General features: G+C 55.2%; 1 protein-coding gene across 2 annotated transcripts; it reads left to right on the top strand.

Moving 5' to 3' along the window:
* Positions 1 to 5,189: 5,189 nt before the first annotated feature.
* VASP (vasodilator stimulated phosphoprotein) lies at positions 5,190 to 18,253 on the top strand. 2 transcript variants are annotated; one of them, XM_056796339.1, is made up of 13 exons: positions 5,190 to 5,699; positions 12,767 to 12,938; positions 13,161 to 13,329; positions 13,898 to 13,979; positions 14,129 to 14,184; positions 14,398 to 14,624; positions 14,811 to 14,908; positions 15,297 to 15,351; positions 15,467 to 15,503; positions 15,658 to 15,703; positions 16,229 to 16,319; positions 17,144 to 17,201; positions 17,429 to 18,253. In XM_056796339.1, exons 1-13 carry the CDS (start codon positions 5,695 to 5,697, stop codon positions 17,464 to 17,466), a joined length of 1,134 nt encoding a protein of 377 aa, XP_056652317.1. In that variant the 5' UTR covers positions 5,190 to 5,694; the 3' UTR covers positions 17,467 to 18,253. The 2 variants fall into 2 exon arrangements, with proteins under 2 accessions (XP_056652317.1, XP_056652318.1); XM_056796340.1 differs by having other exon boundaries at positions 5,194 to 5,699; positions 15,470 to 15,503.
* Positions 18,254 to 18,332: the final 79 nt, after the last annotated feature.

Below are 18,332 nucleotides of genomic sequence, written 5' to 3'. Positions count from 1 at the left end.
GCCCCGAGCAGGGACCGAGGGGAGTGAGGAGAAGGGGGTGGGGGGACTGCAGCACGAGCCCCGGGCCGGGGGCGGGGCTTGGGCTGGGGGGCGTGAGCCAGCGCGCCTGCGCGAGTCATGGACTAGGCGAGGGACTGAAGAGAAGAAAGGAGCCTGCGCGAGTTTGGAAGGGGTGATGGCAGGAGGCGGAGAGCGGGGCGGGCCCTAAGGGATCGGGGGCGGAGCCTGATTAAGAGCCTTTCCAGGCGGTCCCTAGGGCCTGAGTGGGCCGAACTAGGGAGAAGACTGGGAAAAGAGACTGGGAAACCATACTAGGGCTGGACTAGGCCCAGAAGGGAGGAGGAGAGAGCAAGAGAAGGGATAGACTTCTGGAAGAAGGACTGACGACCCAACGGGGGAGGAGTGTCGCGTTCCTGGCCCTTCCGAGGCTGGACGTGCTGGTTGTGGGAGGGGGCCAGCTAGAGGTGAGCTTGGGGAGGCCGAAAGTAGCGTGGACCTGAAGTGACCGCCACCAGGGGGCGCTTAAACACTTTCATTCATTCGCTGTACTTTTCTAGGCGCTGAGGAAGACGCCCGAGTTTAACTAAGATACGGGTCCTGCGTTCACCGGTTTTACTTACTAGGGAGATAACTCATCGATAATATTGCCCGATGATCGCAGCAGAAAAGTACAAAGTTCTTGGCGACGTCTAGCTCTGCGTCTCCGATCTTATTGGGAAAGTCATTGTGCTGCAGCAAAGCACTAGTTACGGTAATCAGATGACCTGCCTCAGTCACATCTTGGGTAATTCATCCCACCTCTGTAGGTCTCAGGCTATCCACCTGTAAAATCAGACTGGGCTAGATGGCCTCTGTGATCCCTTCGACCTCTAGAAAGTGGATTCGGAGCCTCCAAGTCAACCCTTATTCAATTAGAATAATAGACTTTTAAAAATAATAACATACTTTCTGACTTGAATAGATAGAAAAACAGGTAGGGGGTCAGACAGTTGAAGTTAAGTGCCTTGCCCAGGGCACACAACCAGGAAGTGTCAGAAGTTAAATTTGAACCCAGGACCTCCTATCTTTTAGGCCTCTCTCTCTATCCACCTGGCTGCCTAGCTGCCCCTGAATTATAGACACTTTGAGTCATCAACTCTTAGAATTGGTCTCTCTTAAGTCAAAATAGAATCGAAAACCTTTACACATACCTGAAATTCTTAGATTCCACATAGCTCAGCTCAGCTAGTATGTCCTCCAAAAAGGCTTCCATGTTCTCACCTCTCCCCAGCTGAAAACATTCTCTGCTTCCTCATATCATCTTCCTAGAGCACTTTTTTTTCATATTTCTTTTATCTTACACTACACCCTACCTTATGATTTTATTTATTTTACATATCAGAATGTAAGCTGTGTGCCCTCAGGCAAGTCATTTCACTCTGTTGGCCTCAGTTTCCTCATATGTCAAATGAGTTGGAGAAGGAAATGGCAGACCACTCCAGTATCCCTGCCAAGAAAACCCCAAATGGGATCACAAGAAGTAGAACACAATTAAAAACAATGAATGAACAAAAGTTCCTTGAGGGTAGGGCATGCCTCATTTAATTTCCTAATTAGATTTAGAGCAGGAAGTCACCCTCCTCATTTTACAATGGAAGAAATATGGCAGAGAGAAGTCAAGGAGCTTCTCCAAGGTCATAAGGCTAGTAGGGTTTGGAGGCAAGATTTTCCTCCAACCTGCTTCCGATGGCCCATCATGGCATGCAGGTTACTCTGGGTTCTTGAAGGATGAGTTGTGGAAGTTGGTCCCTGGCCTTCTCTACCAAGCTGGAAAGGTTGAGTAGGGAATGGATTGTATGTAGATTCTAGCTTGAAAGTCTGAAGACCACCCTGGAGAGACTCTTTACCAGCTTGACCACAAGGGGATGAGGATGTCTCTACTGAAATTCCATAAAGGGGTTTCTGATTTGTGTGCCTGGAGAAAGAACTCAGGGCTAACCTGCCTGTCTTGTGGTGTTTAAGCATTGGATATGTGTGAGCTCAGGAAATGGTTGTGCATAACTATACACAGTGGAGAGGCACTTATTGTTCAGTCATGTCCAATTCTTCATGATCCCATTTGGGGTTGTTTTAGCAAAGACACTGGAATTATTTTCCATATCCTTCTCCAGCTCATTTTACAGATGAGGAAACTGAGGCAAACAGGATTGAGTAACTTGCCCAGGGTCATACAAGTAGGAAGTATCTGAGGTCATATTTGAACTCAGATCTTTTTTTATTCTTTTTAAACCCTTACCTTCTGTCTCTGAATCTAAACAAAGTATTGGTTCCAAGGTAGACAATCAGTAAGGGCTAGACAATGGAGGATAAGTGATTTGCCCAGGGCCACACAGCTAGGAAGGATGTGAAGCCATATTTGAACCCAGGACCTCCCATATGTAGTCCTGGCTCTCTAGCCACTGAACCACCTACTTTCCTTGAACTCAGGTCTTCTGGGTTCCAGGCCCAGCACTCTATCCACCACTGTGCCACCTAGCTACCCAAGCACCACCTAGCTTAGTGTTTGTTTAATTGAATAGAATCTTAGTGTCTTGGGACCTTAGATCAAGAGAATCATAAGATCTCAGAGGCACAGAATTTTAGGATGGTAGAAAGTTGACCAAGAGACTTTTACTGACCACTTCCTATGTGTAAAGCCTAAATGAGGAACTGTTCAAATTTGTAAGACCTTTAGAGGTCACTTTAACCTTCCCTCCTCCCTTTTTTACTCTCCTCCAGAGCCCCTTGGCCTGGAACAAAATGGGCCTGGAAGGAAGAGAAAGCTCTGAACTTCTTCATATCCAGGGTCAGCAGGCCTGAGACAGACTCTTGCTCTCTTACCCCCATTTGACTGTGCACTACTTGAGAGCAGGGACTATTCCCCAACCTTTGAACAATGCCTGACACACAGTAGGTGCTTATAATTATTTAATGAATGACTGATTCCTCTCTGGCCTCTGTGGCTTCAGAGGACAGGAACCTTTAAAGGAACAGAGTTTCTTAGCCACCTACCCCATCTCTACCACCACGAGACTGACCAGCCCTGTGGAAATAAAGATGATTAAGACTAAGGAGGGGAAAAAAAAGACTAAGGAGGAGACTTCCCCTTTTCTGGTTCCCTTGAGTGGGGACATTCAAAAGGAGGAAAAATGCAAACTCTTATACAAGGTAGAGGAAAGGGAATCCTGGGACTCAGCACCAGCTGAAGAATAATCTTATTCCCTTAGAGCCCAGCAAGGGAAAGGACATACTCAAGGTATATTTGGGTCATAGCTAGGACTGACTTCTCTGCATTAGAGAGGCAGCTAGGTGGTACAGTGAATAAACCCTGAAGTCAGGAAGACGAGATCAAATCTGTCTTCAGATAGTGACTGGCTATGTAACCCTGAACCAGTTAACCACAGTTTGCCTTTCCTCAACTGTAAAATGGGGATAAGAGCAGCACCTACTTCCCAGACTTGTTGTGATGATCAGATGAGATATTTATTTGTAAAGCACTTAGCACTATGCTGAGCACATAGTAGGTTTTACACACACACATATCCCTTATTCCCTACCCTTTCCCCTCAGAGAGAAAATAGAATTCAATCTATATCACCCAAATGCCCACTCAGCAGTCCCAGAATGATCAGCCAGCAGAAACTTGAGGACCAAAGGAGCCAGATCTCCTGGGTCAAGTCAGGAAGCATTCATTAAGTACCTTCAATGTTCCAGGGACTGTGCTAAGGCTAAAGTGGGTGCTGCTGGACAAAGAAAAAAAGTGGAATAGGGAATGAAGGGCTGCTTACAGAGGATCAGGCTAGCAGGGTTTGGAGAGGTTCCTGGCCACCTCCGCCTCAAGGACAGGGCAAAGCTGCTCAAGTTGGAAGAAGAGGTTTCTGAGCTGGGTGCCTGCAGCAAGGACTCACCAAGAAATCATTTCCCTGGAGGTACTGAAGCATTCAAGACGAATATATCCTTAGGGCCCAGTGCAGTATCTTGAACTGAGTGGGCACTCTAAGTTCCTGGGGCAAGGGGAAGCTGGAAGACAGCCAGTTTCTCACTTCTCAGAGAGCCTGCTGGTGAGAGTTCATGGAGGAAGAATTTGGGGAGGTCATTGTTTTCATTTGTCAGATCATTCACTGGGGGCTTCTTTACTGCTTTAGGTTTTAATCCTTTCCTAGGCAACTAAGTGGCACAGAGATAGAGCACTGGGCTGGGAGTTCAAATCTAGCCTCCAATCGTTACTAGCTATATGACTCTGGGCAAGTCCCTTTACTCTGCCTCAGTTTCCTCATTTGTAAAATGAACTGGAGAAGGAAATGGCAAACCATTGCAGTTCTGCTGCCCAGAAAAACCCAAATGGAGTCATGAAGAATAGGATTCCACTGAACCACAACATTTGAGGAAAGTTTTCCTTCCTTAAGCCCTGAGGGTGACCACTGCTGTCTCCTGAATTTCCCACAAAACTGAGAGGAAACAAAGACTGTTCTAATATAGAGTAATAGACTGGGCTGAACCTCAGGACTCAGGACACTGGAAGGGCCTTTAAAACACAGACTGTAGAATAATGGGGGTGAGGCAGACCTTAGAGGTCACCTAGTTTAAAGCACCCACTCCCTCCTGGGTGCAGGGTGAGTTGAGGACTGACTGATTTAACTTTTGAAGAGAAGATTCGGAGGCCCAGAGAGGGATAGGAAATTGCTTGAAGTCATATGGTGGCTCGGAGTAGAGTCACAACTACAGCCCAAGGCTTTTTCCCCCAGAGTCCTCTGCACTCAGTTTTCAAAAAGATGAGGAACTCAGAAACCCCAGGGAACTCCCTGCAGGCCAGAGAATGAACGCAAACTCGCTAGTTCTCGTCCCTCTTCTATCTGGCAAAAAAAGGGGATGTTTAGCAGGAGGAGAGGGGGAAACTGAGGCCCGCTGGCTGGGGGGAGAGTGGATCAGGATGGAAGCCAGGCGTCCCGCCCTTCCCCGCCCTCTTAGTCTGTCTCTTAGTCATCCTGGTCCACACCTACTTCCTCCTCCTCACCTTCCCTAGAGGAGTGGGGGCGGGGCCGGTTCAGGTCAGGTGGAGGGAGGAGAAAGGGAGGGGGATTTGGGGGGTGGCTCGATCTACACCAGATTGAGCCATGGGGGGGCCCCTAGGACCCTGACTTATGAATAAGTGTGCGGAGGGGAGATTGGCCGGTGGGGAAAGGAAGCTTACAAGGAGAGGGCAAGGGGCAGCCCGCCGGGCCACTGGCCGCCTGGAACCTTTAAGGCGCGAGGCATTGTGGGCGCCCCGATGTCGGGGGGAATCAGGGGTGGTTGGGAAGCAGGTTGGAATCTTGGAACGAAATGTAACCAGAAAGGGACAGCGGAACGTTCTAACGACCGGCAGCGGCGGCGGCTGCTCTGACCCGGGAGGCGCAGCCGAGCCGGAGGGGAGCCCACGGGGGGGCGGGGGCGGGGGGGGAGGGCCCGGACACCCCCCACTGTTGAGGGGGCGGGGCCGCCGAGGCCACGCCCCTGTCGTGCCCCCTCCCCCTGCCCCCAGAGGAGGAAGCTGCAGCCCTCGGTGGGGCGGCTCCGGCCCCAGATCTGCCCAGAGCTCCGGGCCCCCCCCTCCCCTACTCCTTCCCCGGAGTCTCCGGGTGAGCCCCGGAGCTCGGGAGCCCAGCGCGGCCCAGCCCGCCCCCCGAGCGCCCCGCCATGAGGTGAGAGACACTAGGGCGGGGGCTGCGAACCGGGAGCCCGAGAGGGCCTTGGGGACCCAGCCGGGATCCGGGGAGGCCGGCTACGGGGACGGCGGGGGAGGGTGGCGGGGAGCGCTCCGGGTAGGGGAGGCGAGGCGAGGGGCGGACTCCCTTTCCCCAGCGCTGCGGGAAAGATTTCTGTGGGATCTCCCCTGGCCCAGTCCTCTGCAACTTTTGCTAGGAGTCTCTCTGAACCCTGGGCGGGGGAGGGGAAAGGGGTGTGGTGACCAGGGACCCTCCGGGAGAGCACGGCTGATGATGGCTGGTCCGCTACCCCTTCCCCTTCGGGAACTCCTTCCCTGAGCTTCCGATTGTATCTCCTCTCCGGTGCTCTGGAGCTCCGAGATCCGTTAACCACATAGTGGGATGGGGGGGGGGGGGGATCGAGTTCCGTCTTGGGACCCTTCGGAAGGCAGCTGACAGACACCTTGTGCCCCCACCCTACCTGGGCATAAATGACGGGGGGGGGGGACTTCACTCCATTCCAGGGTCGACCCCAGTCTGCCTCGAACACCTCCCTCCCCCCATTGTGGGAATTCCAAAGGTCCCCTTAGTTTAGAAGCCTGGACGAAGAGAGTGAGTGAGTGAGAGAGAGAGATGCCCTGGGGGAGGGAAGGATGAAAGGTCCGTCTACTCCCTTTGGCCTTTGGAGACCGGATCCCATCGCGCCTTAACGTCCTTCTTAGTTTTCCGGGCCAGCCCCTGACTGTGCCCTGCTAAGTCTCCCGGGCCCCCGCGGAAGCTGAGCCCCAACTTCTGGGTGGTGGGACCCTTGGGGCCTGACCTCAGGACTGGGGAAGCTCAGAATTCTTAGCCGGCTCCTCTGCAGAGTGAAGGCTCGGGTCTGCCCCCAGATGTGGGGGGAGCATTCCCGGGCTCCATCCGCCCCCTCCCCCACCAAAACACACACCTGAGTTTCCTGGAAGGCGGAGGGTCCTGGTTTACATCCCCCTCCCGCTGTAGCTTGAGTTGAGGGGGTTTAGGGGAGATTGTCTGGAGGGGTCGCGGGCCTCTGGAGTCCCCAATCCTGACCCCTCCCCCAGTTCCCCCAGGGAAGGAAGCCAACAGCTGGAGGGATGGAGGAGGGGCGGGGGCTGCTTTTGTCTCCTGGGACTCACCTGTCCCGGAGGGCGAGATTCGGAACCCTAGATGGGGGAGGGGATAAGGGAGGAGGGAAAGGGCACGTGGGGGGGAGGGAACTGCTCACCTGGGGGGATCCAGATGTTAGGGGGTTTTATATATGTATTATGTGTGAGAGGGAAATAAAGTCACAGGCCCCTCTCCTAGGAGACCTACGGACTTGCTCCGTGGAGGACCACCCTCCTGGAGTCTGCTGGGAGTGAGGGAGAGACGGGGGTGGAGGAGCGGGGCCTTTTTAGATCCCCTGGGGCCCCTTGCTACCTTGCTATCGCTTTTCCTCCCAGCCCAGGGGGTTTCCGGACATCCCCTGCCCTCCCCAGCTCTGCAGCCCTGGGGTTCAAACCCTAGAATTTAACTCCAGGTGTCTTTAACCCCTGCCTGGCCAGGCTTCCAGCACCTCTGCTGACTCCTATTGATTTCCCAGGCTGTGGGGCTTTCTGGAGCCAGGGGAGGGATGGTAGGGAATTTCCTCCCTCGGTCGTCCCCCACCCCCCCCACCCCCCGCTGTGGCCGGAAGTCTGTGTGGGGTAGTGGGAAAGTTTGACTATGATACCAATTTCCTTTAGTTTCACCACTTTCCGGGGGAGGGGGTTCGGCGGGGTGCCTTTAAGAGCCCAGCTTCACGTTCTCTCCAGCTGACTTAGCATTTGTTCTCTTCTAACGTTCCGTGGGGCTCAGCCCGAAATCCGAGGTCATTCCAAAGGTCTGAATGGCCTCCGCAGACCCCCCATTTCCTGGGGCAGGCCGAGGAGGGCCAGCCGGGGATTTGAGCCCGGGGGTGGGGCACAAGGTTCTGAGATGCCCCCGAGAGGCTGCGGGGTAGAGGATCAGTGCTGTGGCAGCTCAGGATCCGGGAGAACCGAACCGGGCTAGGCAGCTCCCCCTCCCGGGTCCAGGAAGACAGAAACATTTCCCCTTCCCCCTCCCCCTTTTGCAGCTCGGCCCTGGCTCCTTATAAGTCTCCATTCAGCCTTCCTTCCCTCGTTGGAGTCTGGGGAGGAGCTCGGGACCCCTCCCCTTTCCGTGCCCCGCCCCACCTCCTGCCCCAGGTCCCTCCTCCTCCCCCCTTTTCCGGTCTCTGGTACCAGGGAGGTGGGGAGGGCTGAGACGGAGAAGGCGGATGTCCGAGTCCCCGCCCCCCCACCTCCCGGAGACCGTAAAAGGCTAGGGCCGAGGCTGCCCTCCCCCTTCGCCAGCTCCACTTCCCCCTCCCCTCCATCCTTGGCCTGAAAATGAAGGTATTCGGCATCCACGGCCAGCTCACCCCAATACCATTTTACAGATGTGGAAACTGAGGCCGCGAGGGTTTCAGGGCCTTGCTCCCAGCTCGGACCCAGGGATGATGGCTGGCAGAGGCAGCTTAGTGTCGGGGAGGACAGGCAGGGGGCGCCTTTGACTTGCCACCCCCCAGCTGCTGTGACCTTAAGCAGATCTCGGAGGCTGTGCCTCCCATGAGCTCTAAGGTTCGGTTCCTCGCAGCCTGGAAACCCAGATGCTGTCCACACACTCCCTCCCCCTGCCCTGGCATCTGCCCCAGGTTCCAGGCCCCTTACACCCCATGCAAGGGGGCCGATGAGTGGGAAGAACACTGGGACTGGGTCTGGTGGCCTTGGGCAAGCGGTGATCCATCCTGAGACTGCCCCCAGCACCTAGTCCCACCGAGCCCCTGGGGAAATGGCAGGCCCCCCAGCTCAGCTCAGGGCCCTCTGGGGCCATGTTTGAGGGGAAGGGGAACTAGCAGGGAGGCGTGCCAGAATCCTGTCTCCCACATAATCTGTGGGGCTGATCAGCCACCTTCTGCATGGACACTTCCTCCTCCTGATGGGAAGGAGCTTAGAATGAGAGGACAAAGTGCTGAATGATGGCTCACAGCCCTGGAAGGGCTCCCAGATGCCTTCTAGTCCCTCTCCCATGTTTTTTTATGGAGGATGAGGAAACTGAGGCCCAGAGGGGCTACCTAGGGTCACACTGTCCTCACCCAAGGCTGGAATTGAGCCTAGCCAGGTCTTCTGGCTTCAAGGCCAGTAATCTGTCCACTGGGCTATTCTGTGAGTGAGAGACAGAGAAAGAAGGAAAGGCAGGAGATGGGAGACAGAGAAAAAAAGGAGATTCAGAGGAAGAGAGAGAGAGAAAATGAGAGGGAGAGAGAGCAAATGAGAGAGAGGGAGAGAAAATGAGAGAGAGAGAGAGAGGCAGAGAGACAGACAGAAAGAGAAGGAAAGAGAAAAGGAGAGAGAAGGGAGAGAGAGAGACAGAGGGGGAGAGAGAGACAGACAGAGAAAGAGAGAAAAGGAGAGAGAAGGGAGAGGGGGAGAGAGAGACAGACAGAGAAAGAGAGAGAAGGAAAGAGAAAAGGAGAGAGAAGGGAGAGAGAGAGACAGAGGGGGAGAGAGAGACAGACAGAGAAAGAGAGAGAAGGAAAGAGAGAGAAGGGAGAGGGGGAGAGAGAGACAGACAGAAAGAGAGAGAAGGAAAGAGAAAAGGAGAGAGACAGACAGAGAAAGAGAGAAGGAAAGAGAAAAGGAGAGAGAAGGGAGAGGGAGAGACAGACAGAAAGAGAGAGAAGGAAAGAGAAAAGGAGAGAGAAGGGAGAGAGAGAGAGAGACAGAGGGGGAGAGAGAGACAGAGAAAGAGAGAGAAGGAAAGAGAGAAAAGGAGAGAGAAGGGAGAGAGAGACAGACAGAGGGGGAGAGACAGAGAAAGAGAGAGAAGGAAAGAGAGAAAAGGAGAAAGAAGGGAGAGGGGGAGAGAGAGACAGACAGAGGGGGAGAGACAGACAGAGAAAGAGAGAGAAGGAAGAGGGAGAGAGAGAGCGTGCCAGGACCATTGAGGTCATCCCATTCAATTCTGTCATTTTACAGATGAAAAATTGGTGGCCGCAGTTGTATAGTTATCTTCAAAGACCAGTAAGTCTCTGGGACTTGTCCAGTCAGAGGACCTGGGTTCAAAGCTGACTATCAATTGCTGCCTATGTGACTTGGACAAGTCATGCCATTTCTTTGGGTCTTGGTATTATTATCTGCCAAATGAAAGAGATGGGGTGGATTCTAAATCTAACCCCCTGGTACAAACAGAGAAACTGAGGTCCAGAGAGATTGGCACAGTGAGTCCAGGTCCCTTAGCACTGGGCTCCACATCGCAGCACCCTGTGGCTGCCTGGCCGTGCAGGGCAGCCGAGGTGTGGCCCATCCTCTCGGCCCCTGCCCTGGCGGAGCTGGCTTAGGCTGTTGCCACACGATACAACATTTCAGAACCGTGTGAGGCCTGAGGGGGAAGATGGGGGAGCCTGGAGTTGGGATTGAAAGGTGGAGAGGGAGGGCCCTGTTGGCATGGAGCACAGCCGGAGCAAAGAACTATAGGAGAGCTTAGGGTGTGTTCTTTAGCCAGAGTAGGTCAATTTGGCACTCGGTGGGGTGCCCAGAGGGAAGTCATATGAGATGAAGCCGGGAATGTGGGGTAGTGCCAGATGGCGGAGAGCGTCCAATGGCAGCCGCTGGAGGCTGAACTCGACTCCGCAGACTAAAGGTTTAAACACACAGGAGTGGCAAGAGCTGATCTTCAGAAGAGACGCGTCCTGCGTTGGGGAGAAGGGGGGATTGGGGGGGGCACCCCTGATCCTGTAGTTTGGGAGGTGCCGGTGATGAGGGTCCCCTTCGGGTGGGAAGACGGAGGGATGAGCGCTGCCAAGGTCTAATGGACAGAGAGTTCTCTTGGAGTCGCTGATTTCTGCCTTGACTGGCCAAGTGACTTTCTCTGGGCCTCCGAGTGCCCTTCATAAAGAAGGGGGTCGGGCTGGATCCCAAAGATCCCCTCAAGCTTTGCTGATCCAATCCGCCCAGTTTGGTTTGAGAACTGCTGGAAGTCTCAGTTTCTTCACCTGTAAAATGGGGCTCAGGAGCCTGCCCTCCCCGGGGTGTTGTGAAGAAAGGGGAAACCGTGCTCGGGGATTATTGTGGAAACACAGACATCCGACCTGGGAGAGACCTTAGAGTGCAAAGTGTCAGGGTCAAGAGGGAGCTTCGCGGCCGAGTCTGCCAGGAGAGACTAGAGAGCAGAAGGGCAGGGTGGAAGGGCCCTGGAGCCAGAGGTCAGGCTGCACTGGGAAGTCCTGGAGCTGAAGTTGGAATGGGTGGGGCTCCGGTGTGTGTACCCCTCCTCCCATGGAGGAACTAGGGGCGAAGGGCAGAGAGCAGGGTGGTGCCTGTGTTGTGCTAGGACCTGCCTTTACCCCAGCAGCCCGTGGGTGCGGGCTCCAGGTGTGGGCACCGAGCCAGGCCCTACCTTCAGCTCTGGCCCTCCCTGCCTCTGGCTCTGAGCAGCGCGGGGGGTGGGGTCCGGCCCCTCTGGCCACACCAGGCTTCTGGCTGGAAGCAAGACTGTCTTCTGGGGAGGGTGGATCTTCCCCTCAGGCCTCCCCTGGCTGGGGAGCACCTGGGGCTTAATTACAAATCTGGGGGCCCGGCCCACTCCTTAGCCATCTGGCAGCTGTTGGCAGCCTCTGGGCAGAGCCTCGGGGCCTTTGGGCTCGCCCTCTTTGGGGTTAGGGAGCTGAAGAGGAGGGCGAGCAGTGCCATCCCTGCAGGATCAGAGAGGGAACATCTTGGGGTGGGGGAAGTGGCCGACCCTGCTTTGAATTCTAGTTCTGGCTCTTGAATGGCTGCTGTTTCAGCTTTGGGGCCTCAGGCGCCTTCTCTAGGGTCCCTTTTAACTCTGAATTCTCCTCCTGCCTGTGCCCCACTTCTGCCTTCCCCTTCTGTAACACACAAAAAGGTGAGTTTCAGAACCCCAGATCAGTATCACCCTTCCTCCGGAACTGCTCCTGCCTCCCTACTTCCCCATATCATGGGGGATGGGGCAGATAGCAGGGTGCTCTAATAAGGCACTCTAATCCCTTTGAAGTCTGGAGGAGCTGGCTCCCATGACACCTTGAGGGAAAGAAGGATTCCACGGAATTCTGGGAATTGTAGTTTTTCTACCAACATGCAGGCTGGAGAGAGGGTCCTGGTTCAGTATCTGGGGCTGAGAACAAAGTGCCACGCCTAAGTCTCTGTGCCTGAGTCTCCTCCTTTGGAGTAAATATTTGGACCATGACATAGAACATCCAGACAGGAAGGGGCATTTGTGACTATCCCATTTAACCTTCCATGCTGTACATTTTTGGGAAAATGAGGCCAGCATAGCAGAGTACTCTCTCTCCCTCCCTCCCCACCCCTCCCTCTCCCTGTCTCTTTCCTTTTCTTCTCTCTCTCCTCTCTCTGTGTCTCCCTCCCTTCCTCTCTGTCTGTCTATCTCTCCTGTCTCTTTCCTTTTCTTCCCTGTCTCTCCTGTCTCTTTTCCTTCTCTGTCTCTCTTCTCTCTCTCCCTCCCTCCCTCCCTCTCTCTCTGTCTCTCCCTCCCTTCCTCTCTCTCTCCTCTTTCTTTTCCTTCTCTGTCTCTATCTCTCTTTCTCTCTCTCTCTCCCTCCCTCCCTCTCTCTCTCTGTCTCTCTTTCTGTCTCTCCCTCCCTTCCTCTCTCTCTCTCCTCTTTCTTTTCCTTCTCTCTCTCTCTTCCTCTCTCTCTGTTTCTTTCCCTCTCTATCTCTCTCCCTGTCTGTCTCTGTCTCTTTTTCTCTTCCTCCCTTTTTCTTTCTTCCTCTATATATTCTCTCGACTCTCCCCCTTCTGTGATGTGAGGGATTTCAGGGGTGTTCAGAGAGCTCTAGATCAATGTACTCATTTTCCAGCTGTGGAGTCAGGCTGGGGGGTGCTCAGCCTCCCGCACTCTCTTCCTTCAGGTCCTGCTCCTAGCTGGGGGTCCTCTGTGGGCATCAGCTAGGAGAGAGGGCTTGGATTTCTCCTAAGGGACTGGTTCCTTGCAGGCCACTGAGTCTCTTCCCTCTTCTCCTCAGTGAAAACCTAGTCTGCTCTAGCCGGGCCACAGTGATGGTTTACGATGACATCAGCAAAAAGTGGTTACCGGCCGGGACGGGGCCGCAGACCTTCAGTAGAGTCCAGATCTACCACAATCCCAGCACCAATGCCTTCCGAGTTGTGGGCCGGAAGATGCAGCCGGATCAGCAGGTGACCTCCTGGCCCTAGCTAGCCTCCCTTCGCCCCTACTCCCACTGGGGAGCGGGGTCTTGGGGGAGGATCTGGGCTCCCCTTGGGGGAGCAGCCAGTCTAGCAGGTGACCTGACCTCCCTTCGCCCTGACTCCCACTGGGGAGCGGGGTCTTGGGGGAGGACCTGGGCTCCCCTTGGGCAGCAGCCGGGACTCCCCATAACCCGGTCCCTCCCCCACCAGGTTGTTATTAACTGTGCCATCGTCCGGGGTGTCAAGTACAACCAGGCCACGCCCAATTTCCACCAGTGGCGGGACGCCCGCCAGGTCTGGGGCCTCAACTTTGGCAGCAAGGAAGATGCAGCTCAGTTTGCGGCAGGGATGGCTGATGCCCTGGAGGCCTTAGAAGGAGGTAAGGGCCGCACGGTGATGTCCGGTGGAAGTCCCCCGTCCCCAGAGGTCTGGAGAGGAGCCTTCTGTGGACGGCGTGGGGGAGGGAGGCCGGCCATCCCACGGGCTGTGCTGGGGGTACGGATTAGCTTATGGGATCTGAGGCCATCTTGGTATTAATCCCAGAAGAGAAAGGGGGTCCAAAGGGCAAGGGGCTTGTGCAAAGTTTCGGAGCCAGCATTCGAACTGGGGTCTTCTAGCTCCGTGACCTCAGCACAACGTTGCTTCCTTTGGCCAGGGTTATTGTCTACTGTGTGTCCCCCCACCTCTGCACCTGTTTTATTCCCTAATTTAATTTAATTTAAAATAAGTGTGATTAATTTAACGAATCCCTTCTCCCCGCCGGGGAAGGCTTTAGAGATGGTCGGGACGGGCCCAGAGAGCATCCTTGGGCCGGTGCTGTGGGGCCCTAGAAAGACTGGGAAGGGGGGTGAGGGGGGTCCGCAGAAGGGACGGGCCAGGAGTCGGGAGGCTAGCTCGGGTTTCTGTGGGCATGATGGAAGGCCTAAGGTGGATGCCCGCCCCTCTAGGTGGGCCACCGCCCCCTCCTCCCCCTTCGTCCTGGTCCGTCCAGAATGGCCCGTCACCCGAAGAGATGGAGCAGCAGAAGAGGTAAAGGAGGCCCCCCGGGGCGGGGGTGTGGAGCCCCATCCCCAGCCCCCCTCCCCCTTCCCTTTAATCCCCCTCATTAAACTGGAGAAACTGAAGGCTGGGGGTGACCGCGAGCGGCCCCCTCCCATCCCGTCTCCCCTTTCCTGCAGGCAGCAGCTGGAACATCTGGAACAGGTGGAAAGAGAACGGCGGGTCTCCAACGCAGGTGAGGCTCCCGGGAGGGGGAGGGGGAGGGGAGGGTCCGAGCTGGCCCGGCTCAGAGGCTTCCAGCCGACACCATTCTGGCTTTGGTGCTCCTGGTCCCTCGGCCTGCCTTGGCCGCCTCCTCCAACATTCTGGGTTCTTCCTTCTCAGCTTTAGAGGATCCCCTTCTGCCTCCCCCTCTTCACCCCCAAATATCCTTTTGTTTCTGTTTCAGGAGCCCCCGTGGCAGCCCCAGCTGGGGGACCCCCGCCCCCTCCTGGGCCCCCTCCTCCCCCCGGTCCACCTCCCCCGCCTGGGCTGCCCCCCTCAGGAGCAGGAGGGGCAGGAGGCCCGCCCCCAGCACCCCCACTCCCGTCCGCCCAGGGCCCCGGTGGGGGAGGCGGGGGCGCCCCAGGCCTGGCTGCGGCCATCGCGGGAGCCAAACTCAGGAAGGTCGGCAAGGTGAGATTGTGTGGGTGCTCGTGAGCTCGATGCCAGTGACTGACTGGGGGAGCTGACGCCGTGTCCCTAGGAGACCCGGGCTGGGTGACGCCTTGTGGGCTGTGCGAGTCACGCGCCACGCCCCCCTGCTCTTAACCGTCAGCACCCGGGGGGGTCACTCACAACGTCCCTCCGGCCTCCCCCCAGGACGAGTCTTCTGGGCCCCCTCCGGCCCCCAAGGCGGAGAGCACCCGGAGCACAGGGGGCGGCCTCATGGAGGAAATGAGTGCCATGCTGGCCCGGAGGTGAGACCTGGGCCCTGGCCCCACTCCCCGACCCCCAGAACGTAAAGCCAAAAGGGCCCCGGGCCGGAACTTGGACCCCTCGATTCCCACCCCTGCGGGAGACGGAGGCCCAGAAGAGGGGCACCCAGTGAGGGCAGCGAGAGCGGCGCCGGGCCTAGTGGGGAGGATCTGGATTCAAATCTGGCTGCGTCTTAGACGTGGGGCCCTGGGCAGGTCACCTCAGCCAGATGGCCAGCCCTGGCCGTCCTTAGCGGAGGGGGAAGGCTCTTAAAAGAAAAAGAAAGGCCACTCGGGCACTCGGGGGTGAGATGGAGAACACAGGAAGGGGGGAGCCTGCAAGGAAGATGCCGCGCTCACCTCTGCTCCCATAATCCACTTCTGGCCACAGGAGGAAAGCGACGTTGATTGGGGAGAAGCCCCCGGCCAAGGAGGAACCCGCCAACGTGAGTGAGGGCCGTGGGGCGGCACTCTGGGCCCAGCCCTCCCCCACTGGGAGGGGGGAGAGGAAGAGGGGGGCCCCTTCTCCCTTCCCACCCTCATTCTGTCTCCCTTCCCCAGCAGGAGGAAATGGAGTCAAGAATTCCCACGCAGAACGGTGAGTTCACCTGAGAGGAGGAACCCTGACACTTGTTCTCAGCTGGCTGCCAGCCTTTGGGGGAGGAGGGGAAGAAGACTAGCAGACCTTCCCTTCTAAGGCTTCTCCAGCCCCCAACTCGGCTGTCCCCCCCTTTTTTCCCTTCACCTTCCAGAGCCCGTTCGGAGACCGTGGGAAAAGAATAGCACAACCCTCCCGAGGTCAGTGAAAACGCCCTGGGAGGGGGGGCGGCTGTGAGCCGCTGGGAAGGACGGGCCCTGGGCTGGCCCTCACAGGGAGCCTGCTCTGAAGCCTGCCTTTGCCTCGGCACCTGGGTGACCTCCCGGGTTTAGGGCTCCCCCCAGCTGCTCTCTTCTTCCATCTGTCTGGGGGTTCTTAGTGCTTTGAGAGATCAGAGAAGCCTTGGGGAGAGATCGGGAGTTCACACACACACACACACACACACACACACACACACAGAGTCCTTTCTTTTTCACCTGTACTTTCAGTCCCCTGAGGTAACTTAAGACTCCAGGACAAGGACTAGGCAGAGGGGCCAAGTGACTTGTCCAGGGTCACCCGGGGGAAGGGTCCGAGGCCACCGTGGAACCCGGGACCTCCCCTCTCTGGGCTCGGCTCTCCCAGCGGGAAACAGTATTTCCATCCTCACCCCAAATGGATCACGCTAATGTTGGTCGTCATAGGCTTGAGGAAGGGGGATAATAGAGCTTGCTCCACTCTTCCAGGATGAAGTCGTCCGTATCAGTAACGAGCTGTGAGGCCCCTACCTCAACTCCCAGCACCCACGAGGACTCTGACCTAGACAGGATCAAACAGGTATGGGAGAGGCCTGATCTACCATCCCCAGACGGAATGTTCTCTGGGAGCCGGATAGGAGTGAGTGAGTGAGTGAATGAATGAGTGAATGAATGAATGAGTGAATGAATGAATGAATGGAGTGAATGAATGAGTGAATGAATGAATGAATGAATGGAGTGAATGAATGAGTGAATGAATGAATGAATGGAGTGAATGAATGGAGTGAATGAATGAATGGAGTGAATGAATGAGTGAATGAATGAATGAGTGAATGGAATGAGTGAATGAATGGAATGAGTGAATGAATGGAGAATGAATGAATGAATGGAGTGAGTGAATGAGTGAATGAATGGAGTGAATGAATGAATGAATGAATGAATGAATGAATGAATGGAGTGAATGAATGAGTGAATGAATGAATGGAGTGAATGAATGAATGAATGGAGTGAGTGAATGAGTGAATGAATGAATGAGTGAATGAATGAATGAGTGAATGGAATGAGTGAATGAATGGAATGAGTGAATGAATGGAGAATGAATGAATGAATGGAGTGAGTGAATGAGTGAATGAATGGAGTGAATGAATGAATGAATGAATGAATGAATGGAGTGAATGAATGAATGGAGTGAATGAATGAATGGAGTGAATGAATGAGTGAATGAATGGAGTGAATGAATGAGTGAATGAATGAATGAGTGAATGAATGAATGGAGTGAGTGAATGATTAAGTGAATGAATGAGTGAGGCCAGAGGGGGCCTGGGAGAGCCTCTAGTGCAGGGACTTAGTAGGCCTGGGGTTTGGGGGGGTTGCTTTCTGATGCACCCTTTTCCCACCTCACAGGAACTGCTGGAGGAAGTGAGGAAGGAACTCCAGAAAGTGAAAGAGGAGATAATAGAAGGTGAGTGGGGACCCCGGGTGGGGGGGGGACAGGACTGGGACCAAAAGGCTCTGCATTGGGCTCAGAAGTGATGGGCAGTTTCAGCTTCTTACTGTACCCCGACTGCCCCTCTCTGTAGAACGGTGGGGATCATCTAGCCATGCTAGGGGTTCTGAGGCTGGTCTGTGCCTCTCTGAGGCGGCCTCGGGCTTCTCATCTGGTCCGCTCTTATCTGTTCTCTCCTTCAGCTTTTGTCCAGGAGCTCCGGAAACGGGGCTCTCCCTGAGCAGGGAGACCCAGGAATCGTGCCCTGTCCCAGGCCGTCCTGTCTCGACCTTTGGAAAGGGCTGGGGAAGCCTCCCCAACACCATGGCCTTTCAGCCCACTTGGAAAATCCCAAAGAGGCAGCAGCTCCCCACCAGTCCCTCCTGGCATGCAGATTCGAGGCAGGGGCTCTCCTTCCCCCCTCCCCCTTGGTCCATTCTTCCTTTCATCCCCTTGGGGCTCCTACCTCTGCTTGGGACATACCAATAAGCTCCAAGACATGAAGAGGAAAGGGGAGATGGTTCCTCCTCTGCCTGGAGCCCCTCTGAGGGCCCAATGTTCACTTTAATCCTTAAAAGCCTTCAATTTTTTAAAGAAAAAAAATCCTAAATATATATATATATATATTTGTTTGGGGGGGAAGGGGCGATTTTATTTGTTTTGATAAGGGCGGGGTCTTGGCAGTCTTCTGTGCTGGAACCCTAGCTGTCCCCCTTTGGGGGTTTGGTTCTTCCAGGGGGTACAGGGAACCAGGACCTCTCCCCACTGCAGGGAACTCCCTTCTCCCCTCTCCCCGAAGACGTCCCCCTTGCCCCTTTTCTATAATTAAGATTCTATGACTATAAAATACTGTAACTTTTTTTGAAAAAAATTTTTTTAATTTGGGTAGGCTTGGGTTTGGGAGCCGTTCCCCTGGAGGGGAGGGGGACCGTCAAAGGAAGCCCCTCCTGGGGTGGGGGGATGTTCTCATGCCCTTCCCCCATGTCGAAATGGACTCAATAAATCTACCCATTTGTTTTCTACCACAACACACTCTTGGCTGTCTGGTGTCTACTCTGGTCTTTGGCCCTGTCTGGGCCCATCTTCCTCAGGCCGGGGGCTCCCCAA

This window comes from Monodelphis domestica, chromosome 4 (assembly GCF_027887165.1).
Source record: "Monodelphis domestica isolate mMonDom1 chromosome 4, mMonDom1.pri, whole genome shotgun sequence".
Lineage (NCBI taxonomy): Eukaryota > Metazoa > Chordata > Mammalia > Didelphimorphia > Didelphidae > Monodelphis > Monodelphis domestica.
Note: the sequence above shows the minus strand (reverse complement) of the source record. Positions and strands in the feature narration are given on the sequence as shown.

Bases quoted from the DNA above. Each gene is read 5' to 3' on its own strand.
- VASP (XM_056796339.1), top strand. The intron at 14,909-15,296 runs GTGAGACCTGGG...TTCTGGCCACAG, and splicing joins AGTGCCATGCTGGCCCGGAG to GAGGAAAGCGACGTTGATTG. The intron at 15,352-15,466 runs GTGAGTGAGGGC...TCCCTTCCCCAG, and splicing joins CCAAGGAGGAACCCGCCAAC to CAGGAGGAAATGGAGTCAAG.